Raw genomic sequence first — 19,867 nt, 5'->3', positions numbered from 1 at the left:
TGCATCTCATATGGTTGGATGCTTGGCTCTCAGAAAAAATGACAAGCAAATTTCTCAACATATCAATGCAAAAAACAAGCTCATGGGAATTTAGAGCTCTAACCCATGAATTATGCCTTGTGAATCTTGTGTCCTCATGAGAATCAAAATCCCTCATTTTTATCCTCCTTCGTCGAGCAAGAAACTTAAGCATGGAAAACCTTTTGCACTTGTTGTCTTGCTTGATCGTAGATGGCCGGCACATTTTTGGTGGCTAGCCTTTTTGCTTCGAATGTGTTATACCATGATCCTCAGAAGCTAATCCTTGCCAAGAAGTAAGCACTGAAGGAGCGAAGTAACCGAGTGACGACAATGGCGATGGATTTTAAAATAAAGAGAGATATGCGGCCAAGTTTTTGAAGTTTTTGCTTGGCGGCACTATTACTATGGCTTCTGCGACGACTGCTTATGCTTCTTACAATATTCATTGATTTATGTCCGTGACCTTGTACTCTTACAATGTCATTTATAACCATTTTAATGGAAATGCATGAAACTTTGTGTGACGAGGCAAAATGCATCAATATTTTCCATCTCTATTTGTTGTGGTATTCTTTAATTGTTTTGTTGGTGAATTTGTACTCTTACGACGTTATTTCAATCCGTTTTAATTGAAATGCATGAAAGTTTGTGTGAAGAGGTAAAATCCATCAATATTTTCCATCTAAACCCAAAGTCCATTATACAATCAACAATGTAGCTTCAAAGACTAAAAAGCAATGCCATATACGATCAACACTAATAGAGTGAGGTTGAACAAGAAAACAATGTTATAGGTGACCAAGACTAAAAGAATGAGGTTCAATAAATCTCAAATCTTTTAAAGAATGCCTTAGAGTTTCGTTTCGACAACTTCTTGCGAGGAAGGGAGATCAGAAAGAAAGGGCGCTGCGTGTCTGACTGGGGTTTTTAAGAACTTCATAAAGTATTGTCAAGTGCTCGTAGAAATTTGTATCATGGGTTTGAAGGTCCCATCATGATATGGATTTCGCCACGACCAACACTTCAATTTTTTACCATGTAATTATGTTCTTGGCTTCTTGAGCTTTTGGCGTTCCTTTACACTTCTTGGTGCAATTGCTAATATTTATTCTATTACATATAAGAGTTTTTAAATTTAATAGTTTAATTTTCCAAGATAATATTCCCAAACCTTTAATTCCTTGATGTATCTTTACACCTTTAAGTAGAATTACTAATTATATTCACAAATATAAATAAAAACTATAATAATTTTATTAATAATTTAATCAATTTAACATTAAAACCATTCTACATATTGTTTTGTTATATAGTTTTTGTTGTCTTCGTAGGTTTTATTGTTAAATGTGTGGTCAACGAGTTTTGCAATGTTCTAAATGTTTGGATTATATTTTGACAGCTATAAATTCCACATAAAATATAAAATATTATATTCTGTCTTCCCTCCATTTCTGCCACCGTATCATCCGGAACGTAGTCTTTTAAAAACGACACGCAGCGGCCAGCACATCACACAAAATAGAAAAACAAGCGGTGACGTCAATAATATATAAAACCCTAATCGTCACAACGTAGTTCTTCCCTCTCTTTTAGCGGTTATTTCCCGAATTCGAGTTTTGGAAAAGGATTAGGGTTTCGGCACCCGAAAGCCCCCGAATCTAGGTCTCTGGCTGCTGGTCACATTGCAATCCGATTGCAAAACTTTTACTTTTGTGCGTTTGCACTCCATTGATTTATATCAGGTACTTCTTCTGTTTTCATCGCTCTTTATTTCTTATGCCAGTGTTCAGTTAGGCTTTGCGAACTGTACAGCTCGGCTCTTGTGTAGTAATAGATGTTCTCTTCGTTTCACTTTTACTTTTAGATGCATGTTTTGAAGGAGACCATGGAATCTGCCTTCGTGCTTTGCAACAGTAGGAAATGGGTGTTAGGGCTTATGTATGTGTATTGCGTTGGGGTGGAGTTCGAACCCTGCTACTATTGTCCTATGCAAAAGTTTGTGAATTTTGACGGTTCAGTTTGGTTTTCAGTGTAGAACTGTTGTGGTGAATAGTCTCTATGCAACCGAAGGGGATTCTGCTCAGGTTCGGTGTGGGGTGGGTTGGGAGGTTGTTCGAGAATGAGATTACTGAGGATGTAATTCGTCGGGAGACTGGGCGAAGCGTTTTTTGGTTGAAAATGGTTTGTTTTGGTTAGGGTCGGGACTTGGTAGCACATATTTTGTCTTCTGTGGGTCGTTTCTGGGAGGGTCAGAGTCCTGAGGCGGTACAGTGTTGTTGGCTTGGGATATACTGTTTTTTCTGCGAGCGTGTACTTGTGTAAGCTAAATTACGACAATTATTTTAGCATATAGTTATTAAAGGTATTTTAAACTTCTTTGTAATTGGTTAATTTCAATTTTTATACACTTCACGTGGTTAATTTTGCTTGTCCTAAATATCTGCTTTACACCAGACCTTTGCCTTTGTGAAGGACACTCGGGACTGCGCTTATTCGCGTACCTCACATCTTAAGAGTCAAGACTTGGTCAAACCTTTTATCAAGGGAGTAGATCAAGCTCCTGAGCGGGATCAGAATACTTGAGGTGCAAACCTCAATCTTTTGGCACCCTCAGATGCTATTTAATAAGAGCATCCAGGCTTGCTTTGATCCCTCTCAAGGTAAAACAGATTCAAGGTAAGATGATACTGCTATTAATAAACATTGAAGCTTGCTTTGATCAATCTGGACTCGCAACATATCTACCCTAGTTCCACATTGCTTATGAGGTCTTATATTTGGTAGAATGTAAGTTCCAACATACCGTTATGCTTGTGCCTGTGGGGGTGTCCACATAGGTAGTGGTCCTCCTACAAGAAGAATAACACATAATAACTTAGTGGTCGGTTGCAACATGAATGTGTATTCTTACTAGGTGTCCCCTTCATGGTTGCAACATTAATGTGTATTCTTACCAGGTGTCCCCTTCATGGCTGCAACATGAATGTGTATTCTTACTAGGTGTCCCCTTCATCCTTTGCACCTCAGAATAGTTTCTGATTCATATCCTTGTGTGCAGTGACATAATGGTTGTGTGGTCTGGTTTGCCGCAACATACAAGTCTCAAAATATCAGAATCCTCATGCTAATGGGGGTGTCCATGCATGTAGTGCTCCACCTATCAACATAATGGTTAATTGCTAGTGAGATCAATACGCCCCCCCTCTGATTGATGTGTTGTGTTAGTAAACAGTGAATAATAAAACTTGATAGTCAGGTTGTGTGGGGTGCACTGAATAATAAACAGTAATCACTGAATAATAAAACATGATAATAGACAGTTGGATAAACCTAATCAGTAAATAGTAATACAGGCTAAACAGTCGGATATATCTGTTGTGTGGGTGCATGCGTGAATACTGATAAATAGGATAAAAGAGCATGTTTTGGATGAATTTTTCATCCATTGTTAGGAAACATCCTGGTACTGCTTATTATAACCTCGCTGTGCTTTGATGGGATGCATAACAACAATATACTGAGCAACTGTCAGGAATTCCTCAATATATTGTTTCTGTGCATTGATAGAATGCGTAGCAGTCTAAACAATTGCTTTAGTGGGGGTGATGAGTTCACGAAAGTGCCTCGGATTAAAATTGTTCATTCAGTTACAAGGTTGAATCTAAAGCACTGAAGATATGCTGAACTGCATAAATGGCACTTTGATATATCAGGTAGTATTTAAATTTGTAGAAGTTGATTTCATGGCCTTTAGATTTATTCGAAGAACTTTCTATATTTTTTACACAGAAAAATTTCGAATATATTTGAAAAACTTTCTATATTTTTGAGAAATAGGAAGTCCACAAAATGTTGTAAGGAGTAGGGAGAAAGGAAATAAAATGTTAAGAAAGGAAAGCAATCCGTATTCATTTTTGCTCATCAATGGTTGGCATCTGGAGTTTAAGAATTGCCTAGGATTGGTCAGAATACAATCATACAACTATTTCTTTTTATTGCCCCTTTTCTTGAAGGTTGTCTAAGGGGTGCTTGACCAAATTGTGTTTCGTGTCACAACCTCAAACCATCTCCTTCCTTAATGTGTGCCTTACCTAATTCATAATATTTCATTTTCGGCATATGTTAAGGAGAAAGTGTCAGACTTCTGTGTAGCCATCTACAATAATATGTGTGACAGTTGAATCCCTTTGCCTCTTCATGTTTTGAAACATGTGTTCTTTGTGTGGGCCAACATCTCGGACCTCTCCTCATGAGGTCAACTATGCTTGCCACTTGCTCTTTGGGATGTCTTTTTTCTGTGAAAATCGTAAGGGCTTTTGGATAAATTTTTTTTTGCAAATTGATTTTCTTGCCCTCCAGTTACCACTTTGGTCAAAATTTTGTTGAAAAAATCATAATATCGAGTCTCAAGCATTCGAAAATTCAATGGCATAATGACCAGGAAATTCTGTTTTTTTATTTATTTAATTGTTAAATAAAATACAATATAAAGTTCCCTCGTCATTTTGTTAAACTTCAATATATGCTGACATGTTTTTGAACAATATATGATCCAGCATCTTTTTAGAAAATGAAAATCATTTTACTTAATAATTTTTTGACATATTATCATTTTGTTGTTCTGATTTTTTTTTGTAAGGTCTTTATTAATTTTTGGGCTTAGGAACTGCTTTGTGATGCGTTTCTGAGCCTCGTCCTCTGTTAGTTTTTGAAGTTTTGAAAAAGAAGGTTTAAGGTCATTAAAAGCAGTTTTTGCAGCTGAAACTAATATTTTCATGGGCCATAGGCTACTCTTGCATATAATGTAATATCTGTAGTTTAGACAATGTTGGAAATGATTTGTTCAGGTCCATATCCATTCAAAATGTTGCATAGGTTATTTTAGTGCCATTTGTAGTAACTTTTGAGGGCATCACAAATGCGCCTAAGGCTTGCTTGATTTGTTTGAAAACTATATTATGTTAGTACTCGATAGTAAGGGTCAATATTCTTATGGATACTAGATCTATTTAAGCTGTTTGTATCTGCAAAGGGATCAATTCTACAATGGAACATATCCTTGCATTGTAGGTATGTGAATGTGATTTGTAGTAGCATTAAAGGGCTTCAGGAAAGTACTCGACAGGGAATGTTTGATAGTCTTATCCATACTGGTGTTGGGGAGATGTATCTTCAGAGGGTTCAAAACCAATTTCATATTGCTAAATACTAATGGCTACTCTTCCCGTCGTTCTAGGACTGGAAGAATTGCATCCTTGCCTCTGGGGTTTGATAAGTACATGTATAACAGGGTTTTGTGAAGAACTTTATTTGAAAATTTATGAGATAGTTGAATCCATTGTGGGTTGTTATATCATTAACATCATTGCTATCTGTGTTGTATGATTGTCTTTGAATGCCTGAAATAATTTAATGCTTATTAGAGACAGTCGAAAATCAAGTTATTTTTAGTCATTTACAATGACAGGCAGACAAGTTCTATGATAATGGAGTAGTCTGCCATGCTGCTCTCTAGGCTCAGCTAAGCAGCCAAAGTTCTATTTGGAGCTTCTTGCTTTCGGCCTTGGATGGTGGGAGAGCAGGGCATCCTCACTCCTATGCCTCTCATGGCCAAGAAGGCTTGACATCATTTTTCTCTCTTCCAATGTCGAGATCTCCAGTTTTGGACCCCTCCTTTTGTATCTTTGAATGAATTGCTGGACCTTTTGGTTTTCTTTGATCAAACTTAGAGAATCACTTAGATGATTGCTTATGATGCATATTCTCGTTTTTTTCCTCCATTTGCCCTCAGCATATATGAGTTTTTGTACTCCCACTGGACACATCTTTTTAGGCCCATTGATCCAATTCTGTGGTCACTTGCTGGACACTAATAAAATTATCTTCTTTCCCTTGGGGTCAAGTTTCCTGACAAAATAGTCTTTTGATTATATTCCATAGTGCTTGCAGTTTCTCAAATTTCTAATTTGTTGTAATTTCTTGAATTTCTAGTTAGTTGCTTCTTGTTTTGCAAAGGAATATGCTTTCCATTTTGCTGTCTGTCTTACATGCTTTGTACAAATATTAGATAAATAGCAGTGGCAAAAGGATGTGTACTGAAATGCTCAAGCACTATGATAAATTTGTTGAATGCTCCTAATTCAAAGTTTTGCTCCTTTTTGGTGAAATGTGTAGCTAGTTGGAGAAATCACTTTTGCGGGTATTAATCAGGGAGGCATTTACGTAGCTCCAAATGGAGGTCTGTAATATGATGGCTAGAAATTACGACAGTTGTCATTTCTGAGAAGTATATTTTGAATTGATTCTGATGCTTCCAATATTCTAATTTGCTCCTTGTAGCTATGAATCTTGCCACAAAACCACCTGGGATTCCACATATAGCTTATTATTGTTGCTAGTTTAGTTTTGTGATATGTTTTCTTGAACTGATTTCTCATGTTTCTTCTAAACAGATTTTCTTTTGTGCATTATTGTTATTGTTGCTAGTTTAGTTTTGTGATATGTTTTCTTGAACTGATTTCTCATGTTTCTAAACAGTTAACCTCTTAGCGATATGATATGCAAGTCTTTTTAGTTTAATTTTAAAGACATTCAAGACATAACTTCTTATTCCAAGACATAGTTATGGAACTTCTTGTTGCAATCTCTGTCGCAGTGGGGCATTTTTAGAAAATATTACCAATTTTGTCCTGGGACCTTTCATTTACAGTGTTCCTATTTATGTTTGCGTCAATTGCTTTTACATCACAAACAATATATGTATATTTTCCATATAGAGGAAGCACTGATATGGTCGATATTGATTTCTAAGGCAGACAGATGTTAGATCTCTATTTAAAGAATTCAGTCTAATGGGGATATATTTGACTAACATTATCCATTAGGTATATTGTTGTGGATTATATCATTTCAATCGATGTGTGACACTGATGATGTTAGATTTTTCATTAATATTGTATGTTTCTAATGTTTAGTATGGAGCCAGATTAGTATATTTCATTGGAAAAGTGATAACATTCATAAATACTGATCCTACTCTAGAACGAGAAGTCCTCAAGTTCTGTGGTTTTACAATATAGTTCAAGTCCTTAAAGTTGAATGTCTATCAATGGTCAATTGCCTGGGATCAAAAGACTCTGTTCAGTGATTCTAATAACTGGTACATACTACAGTAGATTTGTGTTCTGTTTGAAGTTATGAGATTGTAACTAGTGTGCATGTTGGCTGATTCATTATATCTAAAGATTATATTTCATGTTTATTCAAGTGTTGCTCTTTACTAATTAAGTTAAAGTTTCTTTCTAGAAGACGAGAAAATTCTAGGACATTTATTCTCGAGTGCTTATGGAATGATTCACAAATGTCCTAGAGCTTCAATTGATGTTTCTTAAAATCCCAGAATCGTAAAATCAACAAAATTCTTATCAAGAATATAATGTGGTTCAGATATAACCGGCTTGATTTCAGTGACTCGGCCGTTGTAAAAAATACATTAAATATTTTTTTTTTTATAAAAACACAATTTTAAAGATTTTCATTCATGAGCCTACTTTGATCATATGTTGTCTTCTATCTATATTCTAATGTTGTGTTTGGATCACATGGATATGATGATCAATTTAAGTGTATTAACGATTTTCTAAAGCGATATATTGTTAAGATTTTAACATTTTGAAATGCTACCTTTAAGTTTAATGTATAAGTGGGTGATTAATTAATTAATTTTATAATTAGAGTCATGGATTGAAGTTTGTTTGAATGCAAATTTACATGCCTTAGATGAAAGTGTAAAATTGATCTTTTTTATAATTAGAGCCATGGATTGAGGTCTCTTTGAATGCAAATTTACATGCCTTACATGAAAATGTAAGGGATTATTGCTTGTGGTTGATGAATATATATGTCATTCATTCCATTTGACAATCATTGTTCAATTATCTCTTATGAATTGATTTCTATAGGTATTCAATTATTGTGATATGTAAGGATGTGTTGGCAATGGAAAATCACTTTAATTGATAGCTTAGGGTTGTTTGATTGCCTTACGATGAACTACTCTTTATGACATCCGATTAAAATTTTTATAGTGTTTAATCTCTTTAAGATGAACTACTCTTTATCTTTTAAAATCTTTATGAGGTTGTGTAACTTCTTTAAGATGAACTGCTCTTTATCATTGGGGAGTAAAAAATCTCTAGGTTACTTTAATGAAATATTTGCCGAGATAAATTTGGTAAATTATTAAGCCGATAGTTTAAAGTGAATAAGTTTTTGAGGGGGTTGGACAATAACCTAAATAAGAAGAAATGGAAGTCCATGGAATCAATGCTTTGGACCTACAAGATATATGTGAAGGTTCCATAAGAGAAATATCATTTTAGTAAGGTGAATTCTTATGTAATTAAATTGTGCTTGTAGAAGCAAATCAATTGGCATTTATAATTTGGCCATTATAAAGCGCAATACTATTTAAATAATATAATTGTATCCTAAAGCTACAATTTAAAATTGCTTGAACTTCATTTACTTTTCGACGTGCTCATATGTATGGGATGGATATAGAATGATATCAGCATAATACATATTTACCTATAAGATTATATAATTTTGTCAATGTCAATGAAGGTCAAAATATGTTTCGAGAAAGGAGAGGTTTAGCTTATGCATAAAATTAAATTTAATATATTAATAAATATAGAAATTCAATGATTTGAGATGTCACTAATGTCCAATGAAGGTGAAAAAAGCCACTACTAAGTAAATCAAAGTTATCAAACAATTGAGAGTGAAACTATACCTCCATCTCATATAAAAGACATTGAAACTGTACCTCCATCTCATATAAAAGACACTGCACCTCCATCTCATATAAAAGACACTGAGAAATGAGTCTTGAAGACAAAAGTTTGTCATGTAGTTGTGAGATACAAAGTTGGGAAGAACAATTTGAACAAAAATTCCTTGCTAGGAATAACAATTGGAGAAAGGAAAGGTTTATCTTATGCATAAAAAAATAAAATTTAGAATGATATAAACTATAAAAATTCAATAATTTTGATAAATCTTAGAATGTTATAAATTATTAAAATTCAATAAATTTGAGAAATCAATAATAATGTTGGCCTAGCAATTGGAGAAAGGAAAGATTTATCTTATGCATAAAAAAAAATAAATTTTAGTGTTATAAACTATAAAAATTCAATAAATTTTAGAATGTTATAAACTATAGAAATTCAATAAATTTTAGAATGTTATAAACTATAGAAATTCAATAAACTTGAGAAATCAATCATAATGTTGGTGTTAATTTGGGATGGAGAGATGGCAAATTGAAAGTGCCTTGGGATGGGTTAGTTGAAACATTTTGGTCGATTTCAATAAATTTAAGAAATCAATAATAATGTTGGTGTTAACTTGGGATGTAGAGATGGCAAATTGAAAGTTCCTTGGGATGGGTTAGTTGGAACATTTTTGCTCGATGTTAACTTGGGATGGAGAGATGACAAATTAATTCAATAAATTTGAGAAATCAATCATAATGTTGGTGTTAACTTGGGATGGAGAGATGGCAAATTAAAAGTGCTTGATGGGTTAGTTGAAACATTTTTGGTTGACGATTTCAATAAATTTAATAAATCAATAATAATGTTGGTGTTAACTTGGGATGGAGAGATGGCAAATTGAAAGTGCCTTGGGATGGGTTAGTTGGAACATTTTTGCTCGATGTTAACTTGGGATGGAGAGATGACAAACTTGAAGTGCTTTGGGATGGGTGAGATGACAAACTTGAAGTGCTTTGGGATGGGTGAGATGACAAACTTGTAGGTTGGAACATTTTTTGTTGATGTTAACTTGGGATGGAGAGATGGCAAACTTGAAGTGCTTTGGGATGGTTTAGTTTGGTATCATTATTTTGGGATGGGTTAGATGGCAAACTTGTAGGTTGGAACATTTTTCGTTGATGTTAACTTGGGATGGAGAGATGGCAAACTTGAAGTGCTTTGGGATGGTTTAGTTTGGTATCATTATTTTGGGATGGGTTAGATGGCAAACTTAAAGTGCTTTGGGATGGGTTAGTTGGAACATTTTTGGTTGATGTTAACTTGGGATGGAGAGATGGCAAACTTGAAGTGCTTTTGGATGAGTTAGTTGGAATATTTTTTTGGGATGGAGAGATGGCAAACTTGAAGTGCGCTTTAGGATGAGTTAGTTGGTATATTTCTTGGGATGGAGAGATGGCAATGTCAAACTTTTTTTGAATATGGGTTGGTTGGAACACTTTTGCTCGATGTTAACTTGGGACGGGGAGAATGTAAACTTGAAGTGCTTTGGGATGAATTGGTTAGAACATTTTTGTTAAAGGGAAACTTTAGATTGTAAATTGTAAAATGAAGGTTTGGATGTGGGATTTGATCAAGTAGAATTATGTTTTTGGAGTCATAAATTGATTGTAAATTTTAACTAATATGAACATCCTTCGCCTATTCACCCAAGGATATGACAACCATGGAGAAGATGGAGTTTTGAAACGAAAAATTGTGAGGTAGTTGTAAGTTGGGAAAGTTATAAATATTGCTATTTTTTTCAAAGTAATCCATTGATGGGAAGTGATAAATTGATTGTAAATTTTGACTAATATGAACATTGTTGGCCTATTCCACCCAAGGATATGACAACCATGGAGAATATGGAGTTTTGAAGGGAATTTTTTTAACTAATGTGAACATTGTTGGCCTATTCACCCAAGGATATGACAACCATGGAGAAGATGGAGATTTGAAGGGAAATATTGTGAGGTAGTTGTAAGTTGGGAAAGTTATAAATATTGCTATTTTATTTCAAGGTAATCCATGGATGGGAAACTCTTAGAGACTTTACCAATTGTTGACTAGTGTTAATTAGGGTAAACTGTTGACATTGACTACAATATTCCTTACTTGGCACACTTGACTTGGTGAGGACATTGAGTATTAACATATCACATATAGCTCACTTGGCTTGATGTGCACACTTGACTTGGCACACTTGGCTTGGTGAGGACATTGAGTATTAACATATCACATATAGCTCGCTTGGATTTGACATTAAGACATTTTATTTCAATTCACAACACTCAACAACTTGAGCTAACTTATTGGATAAAGTTATTCACAATCTTTGCAGGACAAGATCAGTGATCAATTATGTGATGCTAAGATGTTGTAGGGTTAGTAATTGTTTAGAGGATGAGGAAACCATGCACTATTAAATGATTCAACATGTTGAGGAATTATAATTGAAAGGTAGTTACAAGTTGGAAGTGTTGTAGACACTAGCAAACTTTGTAAGGCCAGTTCAATTTTGAGTCATGTTAAAGGGTTAGCAATTGTTCGAGGACAAGGAAATTTTGCACCATTGTCGAAGGATCAGTGATGTTAAAGGGTTAGCAATTGTTCGAGGACAAGGAAATTTTGCACCATTGTCGAAGGATCAGGTTCATTACGTAGATGATGATGAAGCATTTAAACTAATGTCAAACCATTTTGAGGGTTAGATTGTAAGGGAAGCAATGACAAAAAAATGAGTATTTGATGGCTTCAAACAATTTCTATGTTAAAGTGGGGGGATTGTTTTTTGGTATAGTGGCACAACGGGGGTTTATGAACATAAATATTTGTTTATAATAAATTGAAATATTTACGTCCCAAAAAAATGCTTAGAATACTAAATAAGCAATTTTGTGATTAAGATGGATCCTTAAACCTTTTTGGATTTAGTTGACACGTGAAGATGTTGGATAAACATTCACATTTACTTTCTTGAATAGGATATTCAATTACAATAAATAATGTATTTTATAATTTCTAATTGGTCACTAGAAAAATAATTTTAGAAAGAAATACTTCTTTGATGTATCAATGGAGTTAGGTTGGATTGTATAGAGTGTGTATTTAATTTTTAATTTACGCTTTTAATGGTTAATATTTGTTGTTTGAAAATTGAGAAGGTTGGATTAAATTTTTTATTTTATTTTATTTAATTAAATTAAATTATCAAGATAAGTGGTAGACCTGTTGCATGTTATTGAGGGGGCTTGGAGTTGAGTCAGAGGGATTGCCCCTATACCCCTAAGCCTTATACGACCATGCATAAGTACATGAGGTGGGTTAATTGAGTTTCAAACTTGGGGTTTAGGTAGGGCCCCAATATTGTTTAGCAAACACCTTCAAGTGGGGATGTTCACTATTCTACCTAGCCCAATGAGCTCAGAAGGAGGATGGATTGTTATTGTTTGTAATGAAATGGAAATAAGGCCATGGGATTTATTTGTGTACTAAATGAGTGCTTAATAAAGTGACAAGATTTTGGATAAGGAGGCTTGCTCATGAAACCATGGTTGCTAATATTCCATCCAATATTGAGTTGAATTCAAGTAAAATATAGTGAATATTCTATTAGATATCTTGGGCATGATTTGAATGGAGGGACATGATTTTGGATAGGGAAGCTTGTTTATCAAACCATGGTTCCCAATATCCTATTCAACATTGAGTAAAGTAACATATAGGCTTCCAATGCCCTATTGCATTTGTGTGAGAGGACAAGGTTATGAAAAGGAATGATCATGTGATTTGGGTTTTTATTTGATTGGAGAAGATGATTTCAGAGTTAACAACTTATAGGCTTCCAATGCTTTATTGCATTTGTGTGGGAGGACAAGGTTACGAAAATGAATGATTATGTGATTGGGGTTTTTATTTTATTGGAGAAGATGATTTTCGAATTAACAACTTTTTAATTTAAGTTGATATGATTTCCCTTATTGGAATGGTAGTTTTTGCCTACTGTATATTAGACTACAATTTCCAAAGTGGTAGGAGTAAATCACAAATGAGACTTGAACAATTATTCTTAATTAAAAAGGGAGGAAATTAATAATAATGCTAGTGCATAAATTAAAAACTCAAAAACTCAATATGGAATAATGGAGCATGTAGTGAAGATAAAGTCAAAGGAAGATTGGGTATTAAAAGAGCAAGAGTAGAAATATGAAATATTACTTTAGAGAACATGTAATTTCTTAAAGTGGTAGAAAGAAGGTTAGAAATGAGACACCAATTATTCTTATGTAAGAAAGAAAGCAATTTGTAATATAATTTCTACATAAAATACATGTGAGGAAGTAGTGCATGTGATGGAAAATGAAGTCAAATGAGATTGGTAGTAAACAAAGGAAAGAGGGCTAGATAATTATTGATATAGAGATAAATATAAAGAATAATGATTGTGTAAGGGATTTAGTTGTAAGTTTTGATATTGAAAGAGTGTTTTTAGGAGGAAGTAGTGTCAATATTCTGTAAAGAAGTTGAAGTAATGGCTTTGAAGTTGTTGGTGGAGGACGATAGAGTGAGGCATGAGGATTCATTTTGCAACATAAGTTGAGAAAAAAGGTGAAGAAGGGAGGACAATGTTAAAAGAGGAAAGGGGAATACAATGGTAGAGGAGGAAATGGTCGTTCTAGATGAATATGCCTTGTTGGCATTACAAAGTGAGATTGAGAATGATGGGGCACCTATTTATTCTAGTGATAGAATGAGATAACATAATTCAGCATGGCATATATCTATATGTAAGAGCTAGGAAAAATAGAAGTCAGAATCCAAAAGGATTTGGATGTGTTGATGGTTGTATACCTTATTGTAACATTATAACATTACTAAATACTAATTATTTGTATATTGCTTATTAATAAATCATGTTTTAGTTGCAATTGATGTGAAGAGGCCATAGGTACATTGTCTAGTATTTGTTTGCCTATTTTTGTATTTTTTGATGCTATATTTGGTCATATTCAATAATTATTATTAGATTCCCTTATGTTAATGTGATTTTCTAGGTCCTTGACAAAGGATTGGGGTATGTTATTTGTTTGCAAAGGAATAATGAGAGTGCCTAAGATATTTTAGCATGCATTACTCTAAGGATTGTAGGGTATGTAAGAATCAAATACTTACCTTTCAAGTTCTTAAATGATTGGTTTAGGATAAAACCATGTAAATAAACATTAATACATCTTAATGAGGTCATTTAAATAAAACAATAATACAACTTGATTACATCGTTTCAGTAGCTAATTATATAGCCCACAACTAATTATATCTTAAGCACTATAAAATCATCCTTAAAAGTTAAATATATTATTAGGCCTTATTAGTGAGAGAAATTTTTTCAAGGCTAAAAAGAGGTTTTATTAGAGAAAGATGTGTCTTTTCCAAGGTTAGACCAAGTGCACTCTTTGTCCTCACTCTTGAAGTGTAGCGTTTGTAAGAGTACCTTTGGTTGCACTCTTTGATTGAACCATCTAGGAGCATTCGAAAACACATTTTAAGTGCTCCCGAAGTGAATCATTGGCAACCTTTGAGCATTCCCTAAATGAATTTGCATTGTTCTCACCATCTATAAAACACTAGTGAAGTGCTATTTGCTCCCAACAAAACACTCTTGGAGAACGTCACTAATTTTTTTCATTTTTGATTGCATGTGGTGTCTACGAGAGGGTCCAAACTTCACTATATTGTTTTTCATTCTTGATTGCATGTAGTCTCTACAGGAGGGCCCCAAATAAATCTCGCAACTCATGATAAGGGTATATGGATTGATACAAACCTATTTCACTTATCTTTGCCTATGTTTTGTGGGCTTCTTCCTAGTTGCTGAGAAGCATATTTGTGGGAGCTTGGAGGTGAGATTGAACATTGACATAGTCACATTGACATAGAGAGTTGACGATGTAAGCTTTAATCTCATTCTTGCTTTTTTAGTTTTCCTTGTTTTTGTTGTATTTTTTTTATTGTTGAATGCATGCTTAATTCTATCTCTTTCCCTATTATTATTCTCCCTCATCCTTTTGTTGGATTTTCTCAATAAGCATGATGGGTACTTGTTGTATGCTTTTGTTTTTTATTATGTCGATGATGATGAGAAATACTAATGATTAGGAAGAATATGAGAAATTTCATGGTGAGTGTGGCCATTCTGTGGAGAGGAGGAAGAAGTAGAAAAAGGTTGATGATTCTAAAAGTGAGGGTGAAAAAATAGTTTAACACCTTTGTGGAGTTATGTGTTAAGAGATTAGGAAGGGAAAGCAAAAGCAATCAATATACTCCCCCAATGTTGCGTTTTAAACAAAAAAAAATAATAGAATTGCAACCTCTACTAAAGTAACAGAGGAAGATAAAAAACCAATGGTTCATTTGAATGCATCATATGGTGTATTTGGTGGTAAATCCCAATCGCCCCCATCCTAGTGGATCTGGGGCCATACATACATGGCCTAGAACAAAGGTTGTTGGGGTGAATGTGGAGTGGTAGTGGTAGTGGGAGGTATGGTTGTAAAGTGCTAATTTTCGAAAGATTTTGGAAAAGAAATGTCTAACGAGCACATTTATATAATATATATTCTAATATATTTTGGTGCATATATATTCAAAAAAAGCATACTAAAAGTCATGAAATCATAGATTTTTGTGCTATATGTAGAGAAATACTGCAATTTTAGGAATCTAGAAATGCAGTTTTTGGTAGATCAATGATAATTAATTAAAATATTAGGTGTTTAAAATATAATTAACATTGACCATCTTAAAGTTGTAATCATAGTACTAAAAATTGGATGTTTTGAACCAAAAACTTGTCAAACCGTCTGGTTCACTAGCTAAACCATCTAGACCGGCCAAAAAACCCGGTCAAAGTTATCAATTCTCTTGTTTTCCAAAAATATCGGGTCTAATTAGTTGGTTTATGACGAAATTGACCGACTTGTGAGTAAATTGGCTGGTTCCTTCATAAATCGATCGGTTCATTGCCACATCGGCCATAGACCCATTGGATTGTTTTTTAGAAGCTTGTGTGGTGGTTTGGAGGGAAACTAAGGGTTGTTTCCCTTTAAAAACAAACCCTCCAAGCCAATAAAAGGATGCCTCCCCTCTCATTTGCCTCACATTTCATTTGGAGTTTTTGTGAGTTCCATTGGGAGCTTAGAGAGTGTTGAGTTTTTGCTAGAGTAATCTTGGAGGCTTGGAGTTGGTGGTTTGGAGGGAAACTAAGGATTGTTTCCCTCTAAAAACAACCCCTCCAAGCCAATAAAAGGTCTCCCCTATCATTTGCCTCACACATCTCATTTGGAGTTTTTGTGAGTTTCATTGGGAGCTTAGAGAGTGTCGAGTTTTTGCTGGAGTAGTCATCTTGGAGGCTTGGAGTTGGACTTGGAGCTGTTGTGATGTGATGTGATTGATGGAAAAACGATATGTAAATTTTGTAATAAATTTGTTCAAGGTGGGGGTATTCTTAGGCTGAATCAACATTTGGTTGGGATAAGAGGTCAAGTAAAGCCATGTGATGCACCAAAGGAAGCAATAAGTCTTGTTAGGGCAGAATACCTTGCCAAGTTTGAGAAATTTGAGAAGAATAAGGCTAGTGAGAAGGCTATCCAAGAAGAAATTGCGAGGAAGAAGGAAATTTTACAAGCCATGAAAGAGAGTGGGCATGATGATTTCGAGATTCACGACTCCTCTTTTCTATCCCTTCCACCAGTGACCCCTTTCACTATGTTCCTTCTACTCTTGGGTTTTATCATCAAGGCCAACAATCTAAAGGAACAAAGAGGATGAACATCCAAAGTTATTTCTCATCCTCTGCCACCATTGCCTTTGCTAATCTCACTTCCTACCAGCCAAGTCTAACTCAACGTTAACCCACTTTGGATGAACATTGGAAAAAAAAATTCCAAGAATATTCTTTTCAATACATTGCTAGATGGTGGCATGATGTAGATATCCCATTTAATGTTGGCAACTCACCTTATTACCAAGCTACAAGAAAGGGCTTCAAAGGCCCTACTGTGCATGACTTGAGGGGAGCTCTTTTGCAAAAAGAGATTTGTTTTGTTGATGATTATTTGGTTGACTATAGAGTTAGGGCTCAAAACAGGTTGTTCCATCATGCCAAATGGATGAATCGATGGAAAGAACTGCACTATCATTAATTTCCTTGTTTCTTGCCCTGAAAGAACCATGTTTTTGACATTAGTTGATGCATGTGATAAGGTGAAGGATGCAACCCTTCTATTTGAGCTTTTAGATGGCATTATTCAACAAGTGCGGGTGCAAAATGTTGTGTAGGTCATCACAGATAATGCCTCAAACTATGTTCTTGCTGGAAACATGCTAGAGTCCAAATATAAGACCATATTTTGGACTCCATGTGCTGCACATTGCATAGACCTTATGCTTGAGGACATAGGCAAATTGGAGTGGTAAAAAACACTGTAGAGCATGCCAAGTGCATTACAAAAATACGTCTATAACCACTAATGGGTATTGAGCCTAATGAGAAAAAACACTAGGGGCAAAGAGCTTGATAGGCTTGCAATTACGAGATTCGCAACTCACTTCCTCATGTTGCAATGTCTCAATTCTCAACCAAAAAAAACTTGCAGAAAAAGTCTTTTTTTGATGATTGGACTTCATCTCAGTGGGCCCATAGACAAGATGGCAAAGACACCAAAAAGAAAGTTTTTGAAAATTATTTTTGGAAAAGGTTTGCAGAGCTTGTGAAAATTATCGAGCCCCTTGTTAAGGTGTTACAGATGGTGGATGGGGAAAAATAGGCCATGGGTTACATCTATAACGCTATGGATCATGTAAAGGAGAAAATACGAGCAACTTACAAGGATAAGTTAGCTAAATATGGGCGTATTTGGGAGATCATTGATAACAGATCGAACAATCAACTCCATCATCTTATACATGCATTTGGGTATTTTTTGAACCTAAAGTATCATTGTAAAACTAAACTAGAAGATCTATAGGTTGGGGAGGTCAGAGATGAATTGTATGATTGCCTGGAGCGCATGGTCCCTAACCATTTTGACTAGTTGGAAATACATAGACAACTTACTCTTTTCAGTATGGTACCTTTGGCAATAACTTGGCAAAGATGGCAAGAGATGTGGATCAACCAGGTGAGTAATTCCAATTTGTTTTTCTTTTAAAGTTTAGTTGTTTACAAATTTACAAATTACAATTCAAATTGTTTGTAAATACTTGTAATTAAGTAATGAAATGAATTGAGTTACTATTTAATGTCTTTTTCTTTGTAGCACATTGGTGGGAGTCATTTGGCAGCCAGTGCCCTCAATTGCAAAAGTATGCAGTTAGAGTACTTAGCGAAACTGGTAGTGCTTCAGGTTGTGAGCGCAATTGGTTTGTTTTTTGAGCGCATACACACAAAGAAGAGAAATTGTTTGGAACAAAAATTGTTAAATGATCTTGTCTTAATGTGATACAACTTTGACTAAGGCACAATTGAATGATGAATAGAAGACTTGATCTAGATCCCATTTCGTTGGAGGATATTGATCCAACATTAGAATGGGTGGAGGACACTAATGATCCCTAGGCTTGGTGCTGATTTCGATATTGACATGTTGGGGGGGGGTTTGATCCTTATGCATATTTGGTTATCTCCATTGGAACCAGAATTAGTAGCCTCATCAAACAAAGGCAAACAATCAATGGAAGGCACTAGTCGTGCAACTCGACCAACTCGTGCTTCCATTAGGCACTTTAATCCAGATGATGATTATATAGCTCTTGTTGATGATCTCGTGTCTAGTAGTAGTCATGAGTTTGATCATGATGAGGAATGATCACGTTGATCATTGATATGTATCTATAGAGTTTAGACTTGTAGTCTTGTAGTAGGCCAATGGCCAAATAGCTTGTAGCATTGTTTTTGGACTTTATAGGCCATTTAGAGCTTCATTGCTTTTGTATTTTGTTGATGATATGTGTTGCACTCGGTGCCGTTTTGATATATTCACCTTTACATCATATATAGATTAGCAAATCTCACATATTTTGTCTCTATTGGTTTGGAATCATGGTTTTAAATCTTAAAAATAGTTATTTTTCATTAAAAATTAATTATTTCATGTATTTTTTTAAAAGCATGTTCATTGAGATTTGACTAGTTTTGGTTTGAAACTTGGTTTATTTAAGGTAGACTGGTCCAATCATCAGTTACAGTTTTTAATACTATGGTTGTAATTGATAACCATAACATGAACCCTTTAATTTTTAAGTTTCCAACAAAGAATGTTTGTCATTAATAAATAAATTTGACCATGAAATGGAAGAGGGAATATTGACCAAGGACTTGTAATATGCAGTCAATAGTGCAATTTTTAATTGTGATATATTGTTTACAAAATTGGCCATAATAACAATGAATAATTCCAAGTTCTAGAAACTAAATTGGAAAGATAGATAATTAACTAAAATTTCCTCTTGTTATTAGGAACTTCTAATTTCCTTCCTTGTGGTCTAAGGGCAGGGAAAAGTGACCATTGCAAATTGGGATGAATACCACTACGAGCTACATTATCCACCATGTAGTTCCACAAGTTGTGAAGTTAAAGTTCCTTTACTGAATTTTGTTACCATTAACAATGGTAGTGGATGGGATCTATGTTGCATGATCCGTGTTGTGAGTTCTATTAGAAAAAAGTTCATTGTCCAAGTATGAGAGTGGGGTGCATGTAGTTGAGCGTATGCAAGTGTAGATGTCTGAAGACGAGTAGAGATAGAAGGTGTGTGAAATTGATGAGTGTCGTAGGCATGAAAATTATTATCTCCAATTTGTTGTGGAGAAAGAGGAAAATATGTGTAATGTGTGTTGTTGATAACATGCCAAAGGAGAGGGAAGAAGACATTACAACAACATAGTTGTAGTGAGTCATTGCAATAGAAGATGGCGTTGTAGAAGGGAATGGTGTGGCAAGAGAAGTTCCATTGAAGGAGTTATA

At 34.7% G+C, this 19,867-nt stretch overlaps 1 protein-coding gene across 6 annotated transcripts in view; it reads left to right on the top strand.

The window, feature by feature from the left end:
* The first annotated feature begins 1,581 nt into the window (after nt 1–1,581).
* The window catches only part of LOC149258853 (uncharacterized), a 36,229-nt gene continuing 17,943 nt past the window's right edge, over nt 1,582–19,867 (top strand). The window contains exons 1-3 of one of the 6 annotated variants that reach the window (XM_089416555.1): nt 1,582–1,763; nt 2,494–2,681; nt 6,196–6,259. In XM_089416555.1, the coding sequence (XP_089272681.1) occupies nt 6,254–6,259 (6 nt within the window). In that variant the 5' untranslated portion in view covers nt 1,582–1,763; nt 2,494–2,681; nt 6,196–6,253. Of the gene's footprint in view, nt 1,764–1,784; nt 2,384–2,493; nt 2,698–6,195; nt 6,260–19,867 lie in introns of those variants that run through there. The other 5 variants (XM_089416539.1, XM_089416546.1, XM_089416531.1 and 2 more) reach the window with 5 other exon arrangements.

The sequence above is a fragment of the Pinus tabuliformis genome, chromosome 6 (genome assembly GCF_031772625.1).
Source record: "Pinus tabuliformis cultivar Carrire ecotype Pingquan chromosome 6, CPIR1, whole genome shotgun sequence".
NCBI lineage: Eukaryota > Viridiplantae > Streptophyta > Pinopsida > Pinales > Pinaceae > Pinus > Pinus tabuliformis.
Note: the sequence above shows the minus strand (reverse complement) of the source record. Positions and strands in the feature narration are given on the sequence as shown.